At 40.8% G+C, this 23,463-nt stretch overlaps 1 protein-coding gene across 5 annotated transcripts in view; it reads right to left on the bottom strand.

Annotated features, from left to right (window-relative positions):
* Nucleotides 1–23,463, bottom strand: part of ADAMTSL3 (ADAMTS like 3) — a 454,464-nt gene that overhangs the window by 126,945 nt on the left and 304,056 nt on the right. For all 5 annotated transcript variants that reach the window (XM_035303956.3, XM_035303955.3, XM_035303954.3 and 2 more), the window contains exons 15-16: nucleotides 20,411–20,495; nucleotides 346–632 (exon numbers count right to left, since the gene is read on the bottom strand). In XM_035303956.3, the coding sequence (XP_035159847.3) occupies nucleotides 346–632; nucleotides 20,411–20,495 (372 nt within the window). The remainder of the gene's footprint in view (nucleotides 1–345; nucleotides 633–20,410; nucleotides 20,496–23,463) is intronic.

The following is a 23,463-nucleotide window of genomic DNA, read 5'->3' as shown; positions in this document are numbered from 1 at the left end:
AGTTATCCAGATTCTCAGGCAGAGAAACATACTTCTTTTGGTTAGGATATAGTCCCACACTCCTTTACCTTCTAAAATAATCACAAAAGAAAAAAAGAGAGAGAGACAGAGAGAGAGAGAGAAAGGAAGGAAGATAGGAAGGAAGGAAGGAAGGAAGGAAGGAAGGAAGGAAGGAAGGAAGGAAGGAAGGAAGGAAGGAAGGAAACAAGTATAGTTTTCAGTTATTTGAATGACTTCACTTCCTTTAGACATACTAATTTGCATATCTGACTTACTTGATTTAGCAATTTCTCAATCCACTAACAACACACAACATAACTGTCCTTTAAGCAAAGGTTCAAATACCTCCCAAACATGTTGCTGTGCAAGGGGTGAACCCAGCGTACTCCCAGTCGTAAGTCGTCTCACTGTCCTCAGGGAGAGGGATGTCCAGCTCCCGGGAGGCCGGGCTCTCATCACATGCTTCCAGGAGGCAGGGCCGTTCCGTGGGCAGCTTGGGGCCTTCACACTCTTCCTCGGGCAGCTCAGTCTCAGTCTGCGTGAATGTGAGGAGCACACGGCACTTCACCTCTCGGACCTGAACACCCGACCCACACGTGGTACTGCAGGCTGACCAGGGTTCTGGAATGAACCTGGGGGAAACCAGGGAGCCACCAGACACTGAGGGTCATTAAATACAGGCCAGAAAAGGAGTGACATATTCAATGAAGACAAAAATAACCAGTTTCATTTGGGGGAATTCCATGCATTTGGAATTTAATACTTTTGTTGATGGTCAATAATATAGCTAACAAACTTTCAAATCTTACTAGCAACAGAAAGACTAATTCACTAAACATATATTCTACTTTTACATCCATTTTACAATTCAAATCTGTGCTATGGCCTTTGCAAAAATTACAAAGGTTTTAAGATTTAGTAATAAATAAGACCATCATGTGGAGATAATTTCTAATCTGATTTCATTTATAATATGGAGATCTTCACCAATATTTACTCAGTAAATTAGTATTGAGCTTATCCTCTGCAATGGGCAGAGTAGTATTAAACTGTCTCAAGTTTAAGAGCTAAGTTTTAGGGTATCTTAAATACTTTTTACAGAGTGGATGAAGCTTTAATATACTTTTATGCTTCATATACAAATGCACTAAGCTTCTGGATCTTCTTTAAAACAAAAGAAATATCATACAATCTAGCTGAACAAAGCATTTAATTCTTATTCTGAATTATCCACTAAATCAAAGGTCATCAAACTATGACCAATGGGTCAAATCTGGCCTACCTATCTTTGGTACAGCCCACCAGCTGAGAATCATTTTTACATTTTTAAACTGTTGGGAGAAAAAAAGATATTTTGTGACATGTGAAAATTACATAAAATGAAATTTTACTGTGCATAACTAAAGTTTTACTGGAATATAGCCACACTCACTAGTCCACCAGTTGTCTATGGCTTTTGTGCTACATAACAGAAATGAATAGTTGCAATAGAAACCATTTGGCCTACAATGCCTAAAATATTTACTGTCTGGCAAATATTCTGACCTTCACTGGACCCCTGCACAGAATTTTGAAAACTGGATTCTGTAGGGACAGATATAGTTAAGATATATTTAAGATACTCTGAAGCAACACTTTGTATCATGAGATATTAAGTAATAGAGGAAAAAGAGTTCAGTAATAGAATAAGTTTTGAAAACTTTGGGCTCAATAATGTTCAACAGATTTATCCACTGCAAAACTTTTCCAAATATTATGATCTATAGATGCATACTACAAATGCTTAAGAGAGAAATATTACATGCATCATTTCATAAACTGAAGTGAATATAGACCCTTATCCATGGGATAATGTTCTACTAAATAACTTGAGAAAACACTGCTAAGATGTTTGTTTAAGACACAGTTCCAAACCTTAATATTTCTAACCTCAGAAAGACAGGGTTGTAAGGTTCTCACAGAATCATCCAACCTTCTTTCCCCAGGCAAGACTTAACTATAGTTGTCCAAAAAAGCACACCCCCAATCAGAAGAATGAAATACCATTGTTATATACAAGTCCCGCAAAGAAATATCAATCAACATAAAACCTGTTGTTCACTGTGTTGAAAATTGTTAGTGGGAAACTCTATTCTCTAATTCTCAGATTCCATGTGAGGGCTTCCTCAACTCCCCAGGATGGGGCAATTTTGGAGTTAATATTTGATGTTTCCTTTCTTTCTTTGCTACTCTCATGGTAGAACTGGAAAGACTACTTAAAGATGAAGAATCCATACAGTATAATAATATGTAGTCAATTAAAAAGATGGGGTTCTAGATATGAATTGATAAAGAACAGTCTTTATTAAAGATTGTTAAATGGAATAAATATATTATACATACATGCTATATACATATTGTGTAGTCTATAACATATACTATCTATATATACCTACTATTTTTTGATTTTAGACAAAATAGATCATAGTATAAGAATTGCCCCATATGTAGCATGTATGTATGTATGCATGGGAAATAGATATTTTCATTCAAATTAGACTTCTATGTGTTGGTGACTGAGAACTTTGAGGTTCACCTCAAGTAAGAAAGTCCACCTTGGCCAGGCACAGTGGCTCACACCTGTAATCCTAGCACTTTGGGAGGCTGAGGTGGGTGAATCACCTGAGGTCAGGAGTTTGAGACCCTCCTGGCCAACATGCTGAAACTCCATTTCTACCAAAAAAAAAAATTATCCAGACATGGTGGCACACACCTATAATCCCAGCTACTCAGAAGGCTGAGGCAGGAGAATCGCCTGAACCCAGGAAGTGGAGGTTGCAGTGAGCCAAGGTCATGCCACTGAGTTTCAGTCTGGGTGACAGAATGAGACTCCATCTCAAAAAAAAAAGAAAGAAAGAAAGAAGGTTCACCTCAATTCCAAGCAGGGAATGATGGTTATATTCATTGTCCTCCTAGGTTTTCTGTATATTTCAAGTTGGTTTTCAATGATCTTTTTAAAAGCCCTCTTAAAAAAGTAGATGTTAGTTCCATCCAAAGTAACAACAAGTGACTTAGAGGTTTAAAATTAAAAAGTCATGGCAACTAAAAAATAATTATACATAATCCAGAATGACTTCCTTCTAGTTATTATTTTTTATTTAAATTAAAGATATGGTGTTCACACAATTCTGAATCTTGTCTCTCCTCCCCAGTTATTATTTTTTTTAAAAAAGAAAGAAAGGAATACATTTGAAGAGCCATGTCTGGGCAAAACACAACCAGAGGAACAGATTGTTTTCCCTTCATCTTTGCACAATCGAAGAACTTAAAAAGAATATCATGTCACTAATGTGAGAGCTTTGAGATGAGATAAAACAAGAGTAAAATGGAAAATGGCAGAGCTGAGGAAACCAACTGTGAAACATAACAATATTATTGTCACAAATCTAACAAGTAATTCAGAACTAGGAAAAAACAGAAGAAACATAGCTGAAGATCAAATTAATGACACAGAGGCCAGACTTGAAAGTGAATGCAGTGTTGAGAGAGAGAGAAAGAGAAGCTGCAAAGAAAACTTTTAGGAGGATGGAAATTTTCTGGATCTTGAGTGGGGCTAGAGTTTGAGGGGTATACACATCTGTCAAAACTCATCAGCCAGACACTGTGGCTCACGCCTGTAATCCCAGCACTTTGGGAGGCCAAGGTGGGTGGATCACCTGAGGTCAGGAGTTCAAGACCAGGCACACTGTCTTCCAGGAAAAAGTAATAAAAATGATTAACATAAAAATCTAGAGTTGTAGGCAGAATAATGGCTCCTCACCCCAGCAAATACTCCCATGCCCTAATCCCTAGTACGTGTGAATACATTACCATACACAGCAAAAGGGACTTTACAGGTGTGACCTCGAGATGAGGAGATAATCCCAGATTACTTTGGTGGGCTTAATATAATCACAGACATCCTTAAAAATAGAGACATCCCTCTGGCTCGAGTCAGAAATGTAAGCAAACTAATAAGTAAGAGGGATTTGAAGTGTAAGAGGAACTTACCCACAGCTGCTGGCTCCAAGATGGAAGAGACCAGGAGCCAAGGAATGCAGGTGGCCTCTAGAAATTGAGAACAAGCTCCCAGCCCACAGTCAGCAGGGAAATGAAGATCTCAGTTCTACAACCACATGGAACTGAATTCTGCCAATTATTCAAATGAGCCTGGAAGTCGACTCTTGCCAAAGAAGGCTTCAGGCTGAAAGACACCTTGATCCTGGCCTACTGGGAACTGGAACCGAGATGCCAGCTGAATCCAAGGGCTTCTGACCCACTGAACTGTGAGATAATACATTTGTTTTACACTACTAAGTTTGTGGTCTTGGCAGCTATGGAAAATGAATATACCTGGCTAACAAAACTCTGAGCATGAAGAAAGAATTGTCTAGGTGTCTAGGCACAAAAAGCAAGTCTCCTACAGAAAAAGTCAAGGGTATCTCAGATGCACACAACATTCAAAATCAGGAAAAGATGGAGTAAAAGTTTTGAGAGAGAGAGGATCTGAGTCCTAAGAGTATTAAGTCTAGTAAAATTGTTATTCAAACACAAAGGTAATAATCTTTTGTAAAATAAGAACAATAATAGTACCTACCTAATGGGACTGGGTAAGGATTAAACATAATGCTGTCTGAGTTAAAAGCTCAGTAAGTACAATAAAATAAAAATAGTAACATCAGGCATTCATTGCATTGTTATTCCTGTGAGACACTGTCTTCAGTGTTTCAAAGAAACTGTATCATTTTCTCATAACAACAACCCTATCAGGAAATATTATTATGCCTACTTTACAGATGAGAAAACTGAGGTATACAGAAGTAACCAAAGGGTATACAACAGCTGCTAGCATTATTCTACATGGCCTCACCTGTATCAGAGGATACAGAAGCACTTAAAGACCACCCAGGATGACAGTAAATGAATCCAAAGACAATTTGACTCTCTCTTTTAGAGAATTTATTTTTCTATTTCCAGAATAAGAAAACAAAACACAAATATCCACCTGCTAAAATCATTCTTCAGCATTAGAGAAGAAGGCAGCATGTATAAGTGAAAGAAAAACATATCTTGGGACACTTAAACGCTGTCAGTAGGCAGATAAATTAGGACAACCTCTATGGAGATTTCTTAATGACTTAAAAATAAAACTATCCTTTGATCCAGCACTTCCACTACTGGGTGTCTACTCAAAGGAAAATAAGTCATCATATCAAAAATATATCTGCATTTGTATGTTTATCAAAGCACTATTCACAACAGTAAAGATGAAATTAACTTAAGTGTCCACCTGCAGATAAATGGTTAAAGAAAATACAGCCTATATACACAATGGAATACTATTAAGTCATTAAAAAGAATGAAATCTGGCGGGGCATGGTGGCTCACACCTGTAATCCCAGCACTTTGAGAGGCCAAGGTGGGCAGATCACTTGGAGTCAGGAGTTCAAGACCAGCCTAGCCAACATGGGGAAACGTGGGGAAACCCTGTATCCACTACAAAAAAAAAATTAGCCAGGCATGGTGGTGCATGCCTACAGTTCTAGCTACTAGGGAGGCTGAGGCAGGAGAATTGCTTGAACTCAGGAGGTGGAGTTGCAGAGAGCTGAGATCACACCACTGCACTCCAGCCTGGGTGGCAAAGCGAGACTCTGTCTCAAAACAAAAAACAAACAACAACAAATGCCAATTTACTCATTTTAACCCTGGAGAAATCAGCAGAAATGGCATCATTCTAGATGTTTATGTTAAAAATCATGTAAGTTTGAGTTTGTTAAAAAATTAAATTATAGTAGATAAATCTGCTGCTCTTACAGAAAACAAATCAAGTTCATATAGATCATGTAGGAAAACATCAAAAACAAACAAAAAATTTTTAATGGAGAAAACAACTATCAGTAATAAAAATCTATTTAAATAAATTAAACTTTCCTATTAAAAACAGACTATCTCTCTCTCTCTCTTTCTCTCTCTCTTTTTTCAGAGACAGGGTCTTGCTCTGTCACCAGGCTGCAGTGCAGTGGTGGGATCATGGCTCACTGCAACTTTTAACTCTGTAGCTGAATCAAGTGAGCCTCTCACTTCAGCCTCCCAAGTAGCTGGGACTACAAGTGTCTGCCACTGCACCCAGCTGGTAATTAAAAACCCTGTAGACAATACAAATAACATGAAATGACTTCAGACATGTCAAAAGTAAAATAATAAACAAAATGAGACAATAAAAAATATAAATAAAAATAAAGTAGAAGAGCAAAAACAGGTATAAATACTAGGAAAGAATAAACACAACAGGCAAAATTACCATTATTTGAAAATGATATAGCTATCAAAAGTACCAAAATTAACTGAAAACATTTGGAAAAAAACAAAACAGTTCAACAAAGTAGTCCACAACTCTGTGTGTGTGTGTGTGTGTGTGTGCATGTGTGTGTGTGTGTTCCACTATATAAATATATTGATACATATACTAAAATTACCAGTTTTCCCAGAATTCAGCCACACTTGGTGTTAGCTGACAGGCACTATACTAAGCATATTACATATATTATTTATTACAAATCTCACCATGATCTTATGAATAAATATTCATTATTTTCCTGATTTTACAGATGAGGAAATCAGATATAAAAGACTAAAGGGATTCTAAGCCTAAAGACCTAAGTAACTGGAGAGGCCACATGCCCCTGAATGGGAAGACTCAAAATTATGAAGATGTTTATTCTTCCCTAATTAATTCAGAAAAAAATGCAGTTCTGAGCCAAACTGCTGAAGCAATGTTTTTGGGGGGATGGGGGAGTTGGAAACAAACCATACAACTCTAAAGCTTTATGGAAGATTAGGTGAGAACAATCAAGAACATTTTAAATAAGAATAACAATTACAGAGTACTTACACAGTTTAATAGATAAAAGTATTTAAAAGGCACAGTAATTCAAACAATATGGTACTGGCACTGGGGTAGTGTTTGTACAATGATGTCATTTTAAAACCAAAGTGAGTAGTTTACCCAACAGATAGTGCTAGGGCAACTGGTTAATTGTTTGGAAAAAATTGTTAGACTGAGATTACGTATTACACGTTAATTTCCCATGGATCAAAATACAAAACATGAACCATAAAAATACCAGAAATTAACATTTAAAAACAGAATCTCCTGATTTTGATGAAGGTATGGGGAAAGGCAAGCTGGAGTACTGCTGCTGGCAAGAGAAGTCACCACTGAATGCTTTCTAAATGGAAATTTGACAATAGAAATTAAAGGCCTGTCCCTGGCCCAGAAATTCCACTCCAGAAAATATGTCCAATGAGACAATTAGAGATGTGCAATTTGAAATTTGCTACAGTTTTATTTATTATCGTGAATAATTGGAAACAAACTGCAAACCATCAGAGGGATCTTTTAAAAATGTAATTGAGAATATGTCACTTACCTGGTTAAAATCCTTAAATGGCTCCCACTGTACCCTGATAAAGTCCAAGCTCCTTAATGAACCATGGACGTCCCTCAAGACTTGCTGGCCTCTCCAGCTGCATCCTTGCTGCCATTATTGATCCCCTGCTCATCCCCAGGCCCCTCTCCACCCTCAGACCACCTCAGCAACCTGCATGGCCCACATGGCCAGTGAGCCTGCACGCAAGCCTCTATTCCAAATACCTGCCATGCTGCTCTTCTGACACTGTAGGACATTCTACGATCTCAGTTCATACACCTTCCTTTTCTGGAAACCATCCCTGAACCCAAACAACACCATAATGTAATTACAATACATTTTGACCTTATAATACCATCATGCAGTCACTCACTTCCCTGTCTACTCCATTAGAAAAACCCAAGGATGGGTGAGACTTGAATTCAGGACATCTGACATGAAACTGCAGCTCTTTCTAGAGTCACATGCCAGAAAACCACTGTCTACCACTTAATATGTTCAAAACAATTCCTTTATGTTTCTGTGCCTCTATTTTCTCAGCCTCAAACTGAAGATAAGAATAGCACCTCCTCAGCCTACCACTCAAAAAAGTCCAGGTCCAGACGGGTTCACAGCCGAATTCTAACAGACACACAAAGAGGAGCTGGTACCATTCCTTCTAAAACTATTTCAAACAATCCAAAAAGAGGGAATTCTTCCCAAATGATTTTACGAAACCAACATCATTCTGATACCAAAACCCGGCAGAGACCCAATGAGAAAAGAAAACTTCAGGCCAATATCCATGATGAACATAGATGCAAAAATCTTCAATAAAATATTGGCAAGCCGATTGCAACAGCAAATCAAAAAACTTATTCATCATGATCAAGTAGGATTCATCCCGGGGATGCAAGGCTGGTTCAACATACACAAGTCTATCAACATAATTCACCACATAAACAGAACCAAAAACAAAAACCACATGATTATCTCAATTGATGCAGAGAAGGCATTTGACAAAATTCAACAGCTCTTTATGCTAAAAACCCTCAATAAACTCAGTATTGATGGAACGTATCTCAAAGTAATAAAAGCTATTTATGACAAACCAACAGCCAATATCATACTGAATGGGCAAAAACTGGAAGCATTCCCTTTGAAACCTGGCACTAGACAAGGATGCCCTCTTTCACCACTCCTACTCAATATAGTACTGGAAGTTCTAGCCAGAGCAATCAGGCAAGAAAAAGAAATAAAGGGTATTCAAATTGGAAAGGTGGAAGCCAAACTGTCTCTATTTGCAGACGACATGATAGTATACCTAGAAGACCCCATCACCTCAGCCCAAAAACTCCTGAAACTGATAAGCAACTTCAGCAAAGTCTTAGGATATAAAATCAATGTGCAAAAATCACAAGCATTCGTCTACACCAATAACAGACTTATCAAGAATGAAAAGCCAAATCAAGAATGAACTACCATTCACAATTGCTACAAAAAGAATAAAATACCGGGGGGGACTCAAGATGGCGCTGTGAGAACAACCCAGGATTGGAGCTCTCATTGTGTCCGTGGAGAGGTGAGTCTGAGCTGCATTTCCAGATTGATCTTTGTTGCCCACAGAACGGGGAAATTCCCAAGTGAAGAGGAGACGCGGGACACCAGGCAGAACCTCCGCCTGGCAAAGCCGGCAGCCGGGGTGGCGGCAGCCGGCCCCGCCCAGCGCTCCCCACAGGGCGCGCTTGTCCGGGTGCCCTGTTGAACCAGCAACCGGAGACGTGAGAGGGCTGGACTTGAGACTGAGCTAGACTTGGACAGTGGGCCGGCCCAGGGGATTGCAGGGACAGAGCGTTAGGGGTGGCCTAGTGGGACGAACAAAACCACGATTTCAAACAAGCCCCGTGCAGACGGCCCGAGACGCTCTGTGGGGGAGGGGCGTCCACCATTACCGAGGCAACCCGCCCCAACTGAGATACACGCCCATTGCTGACGCAGCCAGCCGTTGCTGAGGCAACCCGTCGCGACTGAGATATACGCCCACTGCTGAGGCAGCCTGCCATTGCCGAGGCAACCCGCTACAACAGAGAGACTCCGCCGCAGCGCGTGGTGGAGAACACAGCAGAACAGCAGAGCCAGGGTGAGCCTCATGACAGCAGGGCGGAGCCTCGGTAGGCAAACAGTGGCTAGTCGGCATCCTAGCTGGGCAGGACCTCAACGGACATCCAAAAATAAAGCCCAAACCCCTCAACACAGAGGATTTGAGAAAAAAAAGGGTGTTTTTAATGAGCTCTGTTGCAGCAGAATCAAACATAGCAGCCTAACAGCCCTGAATGAACAACAGAGCTCACAGCTCAGCAGTTAAGCCCCTATAAAGTACAAACTGTCTCCTCAAGCAGCTCCCTGACCCCTCTATATCCAAAAGACTGACATTAGGCAGGCATCATCCTGGGACAAACATAGCAGAAAAAGAAACTGGTAGCATCCCTCACTGTGCCACAGCAGCTAGAGATGCACCCCAGACAAGCAGGGCCTGGAGCGAACCTCAGCAGTCATACAGCGAAGGAGCTAGACTGGTAGAAGGAAAACCAAGCAACAGAAATACTTCATCATCAACATTCTGGGTGTCCACTCAGAGACCCAATCGAAAAGTCAGCAACTATGCAGACGACCAGCGGACAAATCCACAAAGATGGGAAGAAACCAGCGCAAAAAGGAGGAAAACACCCGAAACCAGAACACCTCACCTCCTAGAAAGGACCAAAACTCCTCACCAGCAAGGGAACAAAGCTGGACGGAGAATGACTGTGACGAAATGACGGAATTAGACTTCAGAAGATGGATAATGAGAAACTTTTGTGAGCTAAAAGAACATGTTTTAAATCAATGCAAAGAAACAAAGAACCTTGAAAAAAGATTTGAAAAAAGATTCGAGGAAATGATATCAAGAATGGATACCTTAGAGAGGAATATGAATGAATTAAAGGAGCTGAAAAACACAATACGAGAACTTCGCGAAGCATGCACAAGTTTCAATAGCCAAATTGACCAAGCAGAAGAAAGAATATCTGATGTCGAAGACCAACTCAATGAAATAAAACGAGAAACCAAGATTAGAGAAAAAAGCGCAAAAAGGAATGAACAAAGTCTCCGAGAAATGTGGGACTATGTGAAAAGACCTAACCTACGTTTGATAGGTGTACCAGAAGGGGACGAAGAGAATGAATCCAAGCTGGAAAATACTCTTCAGGACATTATCCAGGAAAACTTCCCCCACCTAGCAATACAGGCAAACACTCAATTGCAGGAAATACAGAGAACACCACAAGGATATTCTGCAAGAAGAGCAACCCCAAGGCACATAATCGTCAGATTGACCAGGGTTGAAATAAAGGAGAGAATACTAAGGGCAGCCAGAGAGAAAGGTCGGGTCACCCACAAAGGGAAGCCCATCAGACTCACAGCAGATCTCTCGGCGAAACACTACAAGCCAGAAGAGAGTGGGGGCCAATATTCAACATTCTTAAAGAAAAGAACTTTCAACCCAGAATTTCATATCCAGCCAACTGAGCTTCAGAAGCGAAGGAAAAATAAAATCCTTTGCGAACAAGCAAGTACTCAGAGATTTTGTCACCACCAGGCCTGCTTTACAAGAGCTCCTAAAAGAGGCACTACACATAGAAAGGAACAACCAGTACCAGCCATTCCAAAATCACACTAAATGCTAAAGAGCATCAACATAATGAAGAATCTACAACAACTAACAGGCAAAACAGCCACTTAGCATCAAAATGGCAGTATCAAATTCACACATAACAATATTAACCCTAAATGTATGGACTAAATGCACCAATCAAAAGACACAGACTGGCAAATTGGATAAAAATCCAAAACCCATCAGTGTGCTGTATCCAGGAAACCCATCTCACATGCAAGGATACACAAAGGCTCACAATAAAGGGATGGAGGAAGATTTACCAAGCAAACGGAAAGCAAAAAAAAGCAGGAGTTGCAATTCTCATCTCTGATAAAATAGACTTTAAAGCAACAAAGATCAAAAGAGACAAAGAAGGACATTACATAATGGTAAAAGGATCGATACAACAAGAAGAGCTAACGATCCTAAACATATATGGACCCAATGCAGGAGCACCCAGATACATAAGGCAAGTTCTTAACGACTTACAAAAGGACTTAGACTCCCACACAATAATAGTGGGAGACTTTAACACTCCACTGTCAATACTAGACAGATCAACCAGACAGAAAATCAACAAGGATATCCAGGGCTTGAATTCAGACCTGGAGCAAGCAAACCTGATAGACATTTACAGAACTCTCTAGCCCAAATCCACAGAATACACATTCTTCTCAGCACCACATCACACCTACGCTAAAATTGACCACATAATTGGAAGGAAAGCACTGCTCAACAAATGCAAAACAACTGAAATCATAACAAACAGCCTCTCAGACCATAGTGCAATCAAGTTAGAACTCAGAATTCAGAAACCAACCCAGAACCGCACAGCTTCATGGAGACTGAACAACTGGCTCTTGAATGTTGACTGGGTAAACAATGAAATGAAGGCAGAAATAAAGAAGTTCTTCGAAACCAATGAGAACGAAGACACAATGTGCCAGAACCTCTGGGACACATTTAAAGCAGTCTCTAGAGGAAAGTATATAGCAATAAGTGCCCATATGAGGAGAATGGAGAGATCCAAAATTGACACCCTATCGTCAAAATTGAAGGAGCTAGAGGAGCAAACCAAAAAAACTCAAAACCCAGCAGAAGACAAGAAATAACTAAGATCAGAGCTGAGCTGAAGGAGATGGAGACACGAAAAACCCTTCAAAAAATCAATAAATCCAAGAGCTGGTTTTTTGAAAAGATCAACAAAATAGACAGACCACTAGCCAGATTGATTAAAAATAAAAGAGAGAACAATCAAATAGATGCAATAAAAAATAATAAAGGGGAAATCACCACAGATTTCACAGAAATTCAGACCATCATCAGAGAATATTACAAACAACTCTATGCACATAAACTAGTAAACCTGGAAGAAATGGATAAATTCCTGGACTCCTGTGTCCTCTCAAGCCTAAACCAGGAGGAAGCTGAAACTATGAATAGACCAATAACAAGGTCTGAAGTTGAGGCAGCAATTAAGAGCCTACCACACAAAAAAAGCCCAGGTCCAGATGGGTTCACAGCCGAATTCTAACAGACACACAAGGAGGAGCTGGTACCATTCCTTCTAAAACTATTTCAAACAATCCAAAAAGAGGGAATCCTTCCCAAATCATTTTATGAGACCAACATCATTCTGATACCAAAACCAGGCAGAGACCAAACAAGAAAAGAAAACTTCAGGCCAATATCCATGATGAACATAGATGCAAAAATCTTCAATAAAATATTGGCAAGCCAATTGCAACAGCAAATCAAAAAACTTATTCATCATGGGCAAGTAGGATTCATCCCGGGGATGCAAGGCTGGTTCAACATACACAAGTCTATCAACATAATTCACCACATAAACAGAACCAAAAACCAAAACCACATGATTATCTCAATTGATGCAGAGAAGGCATTTGACAAAATTCAACAGCCCTTTATGCTAAAAACCCTCAATAAACTCAGTATCGATGGAACGTATCTCAAAGTAATAAAAGCTATTTATGACAAACCAACAGCCAATATCATACTGAATGGGAAAAAACTGGAAGCATTCCCTTTGAAATCCGGCACTAGACAAGGATGCCCTCTTTCACCACTCCTATTCAATATAGTACTGGAAGTTCTAGCAGAGCAATCAGGTAAGAAAAGGAAATAAAGGTATTCAAATAGGAAAGGTGGAAGTCAAATTGTCTCTATTTGCAGACGACATGATAGTATACCTAGAAGACCCCATCACCTCAGCCCAAAAACTCCTGAAACTGATAAGCAACTTCAGCAAAGTCTTAGGATATAAAATCAATGTGCAAGAATCACAAGTATTCCTATACACCAATAACAGACTTAAAGAAAGCCAAATCAAGAACGAACTGCCATTCACAATTGCTACAAAAAGAATAAAACACCTTGGAATACAACTCACAAGGAACGTAAGAGACCTCTTCAAGGAGAACTACAAACCACTGCTCAATGAAATCAGAGAGGACACAAACAGATGGAGAAACATTCCATGTTCATGGTTAGGAAGAATTAATATTGTGAAAATGGCTATACTGCCCAAAGTAATTTACAGAATCAACGCTATCCCCATCAAGCTACCATTGACTTTCTTCACAGAACTGGAAAAAACCACCATGAACTTCATATGGAACCAAAAGAGAGCCCGCATAGCCAAGTCAATTCTAAGCAAAAAGAACACAGCAGGGGGCATCACACTACCAGATTTCAAACTATACTACAAGGCTACAGTAATCAAAACAGCATTGTACTGGTACCAAAACACAGATATAGACCAATGGAACAAAACAGAGGCACCGGAGGCAACACAACATACATACAACTATACAATCTTTGATAAACCTGACAAAAACAAGCAATGGGGAAAGGATTCCATGTTTAACAAATGGTGTTGGGAAAACTGGCTAGCCATGTGCAGAAAGCAGAAACTGGACCCCTTCCTGACACCTTACACTAAAATTAACTCCAGATGGATTAAAGACTTAAACATAAGACCTGGCACCATAAAAACCCAAGAAGGAAATCTAGGCAAAACTATCCAGGACATAGGAGTAGGCAAGGACTTCATGAACAAAACACCAAAAGCATTGGCAACAAAAGCCAAAATAGACAAATGGGACCTAATCAAACTCCACAGCTTCTGCACGGCAAAAGAAACAGTCACTAGAGTGGATCGGCAACCAACAGAATGGGAAAAAATTTTTGCAGTTTACCCATCTGACAAAGGGCTGATATCCAGAATTTACAAAGAACTCAAACAGATTTACAGGAAAAAAACAAACAAGCCCATTCAAAAGTGGGCAAAGGATATGAACAGACACTTTACGAAAGAAGACATATATGAGGCCAACAATCATATGAAAAAATGCTCATCGTCACTGGTCATCAGAGAGATGCAAATCAAAACCACACTGAGATACCATCTCACGCCAGTTAGAATGGCGATCATTAAAAAATCTGGAGACAACAGATGCTGGAGAGGATGTGGAGAAAAAGGAACACTTTTACACTGTTGGTGGGAGTGTAAATTAGTTCAACCATTGTGGAAGACAGTGTGGCGATTCCTCAAGGCCTTAGAAATAGAAATTCCATTTGACCCAGCAATCCCATTACTGGGTATATATCCAAAAGGCTATAAGTCTTTCTACTATAAGGACACATGCACACGAATGTTCATTGCAGCACTGTTTACAATAGCAAAGACCTGGAATCAACCCAAATGCCCACTGATAGTAGACTGGATTGGAAAAATGTGACACATATACACCATGGAATATTATGCAGCGATCAGAAATGATGAGTTTGTGTCGTTTGTAGGGACATGGATGAATCTGAAGAACATCATCCTCAGCAAACTGACACAAGAACAGAAATTGAAACACCGCATATTCTCACTCATAGGTGGGTGATGATAAATGAGAACACATGGACACAGAAAGGAGAGTACTAAACACTGGGGTCTATAGGGGGGAAAAGGGGAGGGTCAGTGGGAGCGGGAGGTGGGGAGGGATAGCCTGGTGAGAAATGCCAAACGTGGTTGAAGGGGAAAAGGAAAGCAAAGCACACTACCATGTGTGTACCTATGCAACTGTCTTGCATGCTCTGCTCATGTACCCCAAAACCTAAAATCCAATAAAAAATTTAAAAAGAAAAAAAAAATAGCACCTCCTCATAGCGTTGGTGTGAGTATTAAACAACTTAATCCATGTAGAACACTCAGAACAAGGTCTGGCACAAAAGCACTCCTCATATTAGTTGTTAGACACTGTTGTTAGAAAAACACATTCCTGAAGTGTCACCCAATTTAACTTTAGCAAATACAGCTTCCACAAGTGGAGAAGTTAAGACAGGAGTGAAAGAAACATACAAGTTGTGCTAAGTCCATTCGATTTTCTTAGCTTTTGTATATGAAAAATGACAGCGAGGGCAACAAGTTTGCTGAGGTGTTAAAAATCCCATAGAAACAAACGAAGAGGCTCCAGGGAGGAACTTTTAAAACAATGATGAACCAATGAACCATATCAACTGTCAACACATTCCACAGCTGAAAGCTAAGAAGGTCAGTACTGCAGTTTCCTTGGCTTAGCTTTATACACTATAATTTTTATTTTCCTAATTAAAAAAAAAGCAAAAAAGCCTTCTGAACATCCACTCCTTATGAAAATTCAGAGCTCGAGCCATGGTAAACCACAGAGGCAGAAATATTTATCTCCTCCAGGCTAGCTTGGCAGGCTCTACGGGAGGGATGTAAAATACAGCTGCGTTCATCTCCTTCACTGTCAACAAGCGAGCATCCCCAAACCACAAAAGACAGTGGTAATAAAAGGATGCACTGGAAGCTTAGATATGTTGTGGTTTTGTTTGGAAATCAAGGGAATGAATAGAGTCAGAAGTGGTGGCAGGAAACTATAAACTTCACACTAGATGGCCAGGACCAGGCCAGAAACTGCCAGGCAGTGTGAATTATGCAGGAAAATTGCAGCGAGACCACAGAGGGAGAGATGGCGGAAGGTGGAAAGAGGCCGCTGCTTGGGCCAGGGAACAGGTGCTGTCGGCTCAGTCTGCCACATGGGGGAGGAAACCGTGGTGTCTTCAAGAGTAAAGAGGCTTTTGGCTGAGGAAAACACCCCAGCAAAGTCAGGTGGGGCTGACAGAAAAGGCAGGTTTGGAATGAATATGGGACCTGAACCTCACTGTAGCTTCCATGATATCCCCCTTTTCTTTTCTTTTCTTTTTTCTTTCTTTCTTTTTTTTGAGGTGGAGTCTCTCTCTGTCATCCAGGATGGAGTGAAGAGGCAGGATCTCAGCTCACAGTAACCTCTCCACCTTCTGAGCTCAAGCAATTCTCCTGCCTTAGCCTCCTGAGTGTCTGGGACTATAGGCATGTGCCACCACAGCCAACTAATTTTTGTATTTTTAGTTGAGACAGGGTTTTACCATCTTGGCCAGGCTGGTCTCGAACTCTTGAGCTCAAGTGATCCACTCACCTCGGCCTCCCAAAGTGCTGGGATTATAGGGGTAAGCAACCTCACCTGACTGACGTCCCCCTTTTCTAATTCAATAAAGTAAACAGTATTTTCTGAACTTAGGGACTATCTGATCCAGTGGTTCCCAAACTTGGATATGCCCACTCCCCTGCCACAGTTATCTGGGGTGTTTGTTGAAAATGCTAGTTAATGAACGAGAGAAAGTAGAATAGAGGTTACCAGAGTCTGGGGGAGGGAGTAGGGAGTTAACAGAGCTTATGTTGGGGTGACGAAAAAATTCTAGAGTTGGGAGATGGTGATGGATGCACCACAGTGTGAATGTGCTTAAAGCCACTGAACTGCACATTGTAAAATGGTTAAAATGTTGGGAGGCTGAGGCGGGCAGATTATGAAGTCAAGAGATCAAGACCATTCTGGCCAAGATGGTGAAACCCCGCCTCTACTAGAAATACAAAAATTAGCTGGGCATGGTGGCGCGTGCCTGTAATCCCAGCTACTCAGGAGCCAGAGGCAGGAGAATTGCTTGAAGCTGGGATGTTGCAGTGAGCCGAGATTGCGCCACAGCACTCCAGCCTGGGTAACAGAGTGACGCTCTGTCTCAAGAAAAAAAAAAAGTTTTTTGTGTGTATCTCTTACCAGAAACTTAAAATGGTAAGTTTTGTGTGTGTACCCCTTACCAGAAAAAAAAAATCTGGCAGAGCTGAAAGAAAACGAAAATGTTGGCGATGGAGCCCCAGCCCTACAGTATCTGGTTCAGTGGGGCCCGGAAATCACCACATTTTTAAAAGCACCACAGGCAATTCTTACAGAAGTATTGAGGATAGCATTTCAAAAATGGAGTTATTTTTTCAAAAGACTTCTTTTAGAGATACAGACGGAAACAGTTATAAATGAAATGATGCGCTGTCTGTGTTTGCTTCAAATATGATCAGGGCATAGTGGCAGTGGTGATGGTTTCGATGAAACAAGAGTGGCCCTGGGTTGATAATTGTTGCTACTGGGTTGTGAACACAACATGGTGGCTCATTACACTGTTTTATCCTTTTTAAAATAGGTTTGAAATTTTCTATGATTAAAAAGAAAGTTACAAAATAAGACTTAACAGGTGGGGGTCATTCCCAACTAAGAGCGGAGTGCGATTAAAGGAAAGGAGGCAGGAGGAAGCTTGCTGTGGGCCAGAAACAGCCCGCAAGTCAGTGTGACTGAAGCATCCCACTCAAGGCAAAACAAGGAGGTGGCCAGACATGAGGCTGGGAACCTGGAAAAGTAATACCCTGCCAAGTCCTGTTGGCCATATGAATCCACATATATCTGGGTGATGGGGAGACATTTGGATATTCTGAACATTGCAAAGAAAGAGACTTGTGCCCTACCTAGATAGGGAAGCAATTGAGGAGCAAATTAGAAAGCTATTGCAAGTGTCCTGGGAATTGATTTCAGGACTTGTACAAGGATAGTAGCTTGGATGGAGAGGAGGAGATAGAACCAAGAAAGATTTTAGTAAATGTAGCCGGCACCAGTCAGTGGCTAATTACACTTCAGAGAAGAACACGAAGGAGACAAGAAAGACTCCAGGCTCCTAGCTGGGGCAACCGGATGGACTGCAATCCTATTAACTAAGAGAGGACATACAGAAGGATTATCAACTGTCATCTAACTGTGTTTTGAAAACAAGAGATCTTGGTAGGACCCACCATTCTAGACAAAGGATTCCATGACCTTCCTGTTGTGACAACTACACACTCTCTCTCAAGTGTCTCAAACCCTTTTCTTTCTATAGTCTTATTCCATTACAGGATTGTAGGCGATCAGAGATGGGAGAAGATTCCAGCAGCATTTAGCCTAATGCCTTCCTTGTATAGCTGGAAGGTCTACAGATATTAACCTACTTGTCCAAAATCCTGTCTTTTTAATCTGTTTAAGACTGTCCTAACTCCAAAATGAAAAACAGCAAACACATACATACACACTTTTCCATAAGCTTCACTCCCTGTCTTTACTCCTTCCTTTAGTACTCAAATACCCATTGCTCCATTTCCTTCTTTTTTGGAAATTTATTTCTGAAATCTCCACAATGTTTTTTTCTCTATCCTTTGAAAAATATTACTCTAAAATTCACTGAAAAAGCCTTTTTTGTTAATAAAACAGCCTTCTCTCATTCCTCGTGGATTTTCCTTGTCTTTCTGTGAGATTTGAATCCTATTTGTGGCTTGCCTCCTTAAACTCCTTCTTCCTTTGGTCTCTGGAATAATAAGCTTTCCTGGGTCTTTCTCCTCCCTCTCTTCACTACTTTACTCCCTCACCATCTTCCTCTTCTGATTCCCCATAAATCCCCAAGCTTCTGTCTGGAGCCCACTCTTCTCTTTTTACTCAAATACTGTGAAGCCATTTGCTCTCACACGGTCCACAGTTTCTTCCATTGTTCAACCAGCACTGACAGTGGTCCACGTGGAGAAGTCTGTGCCTGTCATGAGTGTGATGTGCCAGCTATGTTGGCCCACATCACTTTGCCACATGTGCCTTCTCAAAGAGAGGTAACCCACACTGCCCTGGTGCTCATCACTGGGCTGGACCACAGTTTAAAGAGAGGTTGACAAAGGAGAGTGGATTCTGAAAAGCACTGGAGGTTGGGAAGGGATCTAAAAACAACAGTGCATGAAGACTGCTGAAAAGGCTAAGAATGATGAGCTTGGGAAAGACAAAGCTCCCGGGATCCATGGCAGCTTTCTTCATATTTGTGAAAACTTGTCACATGGGATGGGGCATAGATATATTTTTTTTTCTGCTTCAGAAAAAAAATAACTTGGGTTTTTTTAACACAAGAATGAGGCGTCTCTTAATGCAGTGAACTCTGCCCATTGCTGAATGTGTTGAAGAAATGCCTGCTCCAAGAGGGAGCAGGGAAAGTGGCCAGATTACTGCTGAGACCCCTTTTCCTCTGAAGCTTGGGGAATTGCTCTCTTCATAGACAGCCTGTCAGCACCAAAGACTTCACGTGTTTGACATGGAATCAGCTGTTCTGTCCAATCACTTGAGTCTGTCATTGGTGGGTCTTACAGATTCCTGGACTAGAAATCTCAGGGCGCCTTCGATTTCTTGCTCTCTTTTGGTCCCTATGTAAGTGCCTCCAGAATGCTTATTTGATTTGCTCTTGATTCTTAATTTCCACTGGCACCATCACAATCCAGACTCATCAAATCACATATGATGGTAGTCATTGGATTTTTGAGTTGGAATGAACCCTGGAGAGATCAAGCCCAACCTGCTAATTTTATAGGTAAGGAGAATAAGACATGAAAAAGTTAGACTTGTCTAAGGTCATGTAGTTAGCAGGGGTGGTTCTAAGCTCCAATACTCTTCATATCTTGTTATTTCCATTTCCCTATGATCACTCAGGCCACTAATGCATTTCAACTTAAATGATTTTATAGAGATTGATTATTACTTACCCATGGAATGACTGGTTTATTTGTATAATGCTATGATGGTTCTCAGTCAAATCACAGGTGTTAAAACCTAGAAATTATCCCCAATATCTTAAGTGTAACAGACCACTAGATCTGCTTAAAGTTAAATAATACTGTTCTTTTCTGTGCTGCTCAGAGATACTGCCAAAGGAGGACTGCTGAATTGTGAAATAAAGAAAAATTCTAGCCAGCTCAAGCTCTCCAGAGTCTGTAAATCCAGGTCATTTGGATATTAAATGTATCGTTGTACTCCAATAAGTACAAAAATTACATGTATCATGTTAACTGGCTATGCCACGATTAATCCCATAAAAGTCCTGGACTCACGTTGGTTCTTCTGTTGCTATTCTGGTCTCTTCTAGTTCTTGTGCTTGTTTCAGCCAAGGCAATTTTGCTTCCACTGGACTTTTTTCTAAGAAAAAGAGAACATAAACAATGAGCTTAATTACTATTAATCATTAAGGAGTAGGATATATGATTATATTGGCTGAAGATTTCATTTATAAAGAGGTCATGATTTTCAAGTTGAGTTCCTTAGCACAGTACATTAGGTGGCTTCTGGAATGAATTACACATTTCTGCTGTATTTTTAAAAAATTAACACATTATTAAAATGCAACCAAAATGATCACATGATACAGTTGAATATGCTGTCAAAGTTAACATAAAAATGCCTTTTACAAATCAATACCAATTTCTCTTGTTCACACACTGAAGCTCTTACTTCAGCCATATCAGCCTGCTATCTTTGGTCACACTTTGTTTTTGCACATGGAAAACAAAAATTAACAGAAAAAAGCAAATAACATGGAAGTTAAGAAAGCTGGGGCAGGATGAGAGAGTCTGTGTTATAGTTTACTCAAACTTTTACTGTTGTAGTTGCTAAGGGAGAAGATTACCAATTACATCTTGCATGGAGGAGCAAATTGTTGCCCCTTTCTGTCCTTTGAAGCCTCCTTGATGTGAAGAAAGAAATAATCTATCTATGAAGTGAGAAATAAAAATAACTTTGGGATGCTTCAAGGAAACTATAGACACTATGTAAGTGGCTATGAAAGTATCATTAGTGTATAAGGAAGGAGAAAAGACTTCACTGATGGAGTTTTATAGTCAATGTTTGTACCTGTCATGGCAACTAGTGATTTTTCTGCAAGATAGACATACCGAAAACATATTTATTGAATGGCTGATTATGAGGCTATTTGTATGAATAATGAACCCAGAAATAACAAAAGAAAATTTTACCATTCTCTCTCAAGTACTAAGGAGGAGCCCTTCTTACTAATAGTTGGGAATAGGGAGAGGACTCAAGATGGCGCTGTGAGAACAACCCAGGATTGAAGTTCTCACTGGATGCGCAGAGAGGGTGAGTCAGGGACGCATTTCCATATGGATCTTAGTTGCCCACAGAACGGGGAAATTCCCAGGTATAAAAGAGACGTGGGATGCCAGGCAGAGGTTTTGGCTGGTGTAGCCGGCAGCCGGTGCGGCTGCGGCCCGTGCCAGAGTGCAGAGGCACTCCACAGAGCTCCATACAAAAGCGCATTGTTATGGGTGCCCTGTTGAACCAGAAAACTGAGACCTGAGAGGGCTGAACTTGAGACTGAATGGGACTTGGACAGTGAGCCAGCCCAAGAAATCCCAGGGACACAGCATTTGGGGTAGTGCAGTGCGAAAAACAAAACGGCGATTCCAAATGCTCCCGGTGAGGAGGTTCCCTTAAAACGCAGCTCAGTGGGGGGGGGGGCGTCCGCCATTACTGAGGCAATCAGCCCCTACTGAGGTACACACCCATTGCTGACGCAGCCTGCCATTGCCGAGGCAACCCGGTACAACAGAGAGACTCTGCTGCAGGGCATAGCCCGTGGCAGCAGGGCGGAGACCGCAGCAGAAGGGCAGAGCCGGCAGCAACAGGGCGAACCTCACACCAGCAAGGCGGAGCCTCGGCAGGCAAATAGTGACTAGACTGCCTCCCAGTTGGGCAGGACAGCACAGCGGACACACAAAAACCAAGCCCCAACCCCTTCAGAAAGAGCAGCTGGGAAAAAAAGTTTTTTTTTTATGAGTTCTGTTGCAGCAGAATTAAACATAGCAGCCTAACAGGCCTGAATGAACAATAGAGCTCACAGCTCAGCAATTGAGCTTCTATAAAGTACAGACTGTCTCCTCAAGAAGCTTCCTGACTGCTCTATATGCAAAAGACTGACATTTGGCAGGCATCATTCTAGGACAAAGATAGCAGAAAAAGAAACTGGTAGCACCTGTCACTGTTCCACAGCTGCTATAGGTGCACCCCAGACAAGCAGGGCCTGGAGTGGACCTCAGCAGTTGTACAGTGAAGGGGCTAGACTGGTAGAAGGAAAACCAAGTAACAGAATTAATTCATCATCGACAATCGTAATGTCCATTCAGAGACCCAATCAAAAAGTCAGCAACTACACAGATGTCAGGTGAATAAATCCACAAAGATGGGAAGAAACCAGCGCAAAAAGGAGGAAAACACCCGAAACCAGAACACCTTGCCTCCTAGAAAGGACCAAAACTCCTCACCAGCAAGGGAACACAGCTGGACAAAGAATGACTGTGACAAAATGATGGAATTAGACTTCAGAAGGTGGATAATAAGAAATTTTGTGAGCTAAAAGAACATGCTTTAAATCAATGCAAACAAACTAAGAACCTTGAAAAAAGATTCGAGGAAATGATAACAAGAATGGATAACTTAGAGAGGAATATGAATGAATTAAAGGAGCTGAAAAACACAATACGAGAACTCCACGAAGCATGCACAAGTTTCAATAGCTGAATTGACCAAGCAGAAGAAAGAATATCAGAAGGTGAAGATCAACTCAATGAAATAAAACAAGAAACCAAGATCAGAGAAAAAAGTGCAGAAAGAAATGAACAAAGTCTCCAAGATATGTGGGACTATGTGAAGAGACCTAACCTACGTTTGATAGGCGTACCAGAATGTGACGAAGAGAATGAATCCAAGCTGGAAAATATTCAGGACATTATCCAGGAAAATTTCCCCCACCTAGCAAGACAGGCCAACACTCAATTACAGGAAATACAGAGAACACCACAAAGATATTGCACAAGAAGAGCAACCCCAAGGCACATAATCGTCAGATTCAACAAGGTTGAAATAAAGGAGAAAATACTAAGGGCAGCCAGAGAGAAAGGTCAGGTCACCCACAAAGGGAAGCCCACCAGACTCACAGCAGATCTCTTGGCAGAAACTCTACAAGCCAGAAGAGAGTGGGGGTCAATATTCAACATCCTTAAAGAAAAGAACTTTCAACCCAGAATTTCATATCCAGCCAAACTGAGCTTCAGAAGTGAAGGAAAAATAAAATCCTTTGTGAACAAGCAAGTAC

Source organism: Callithrix jacchus, chromosome 6, assembly GCF_049354715.1.
Source record: "Callithrix jacchus isolate 240 chromosome 6, calJac240_pri, whole genome shotgun sequence".
Taxonomy (NCBI): domain Eukaryota; kingdom Metazoa; phylum Chordata; class Mammalia; order Primates; family Cebidae; genus Callithrix; species Callithrix jacchus.
Note: the sequence above shows the minus strand (reverse complement) of the source record. Positions and strands in the feature narration are given on the sequence as shown.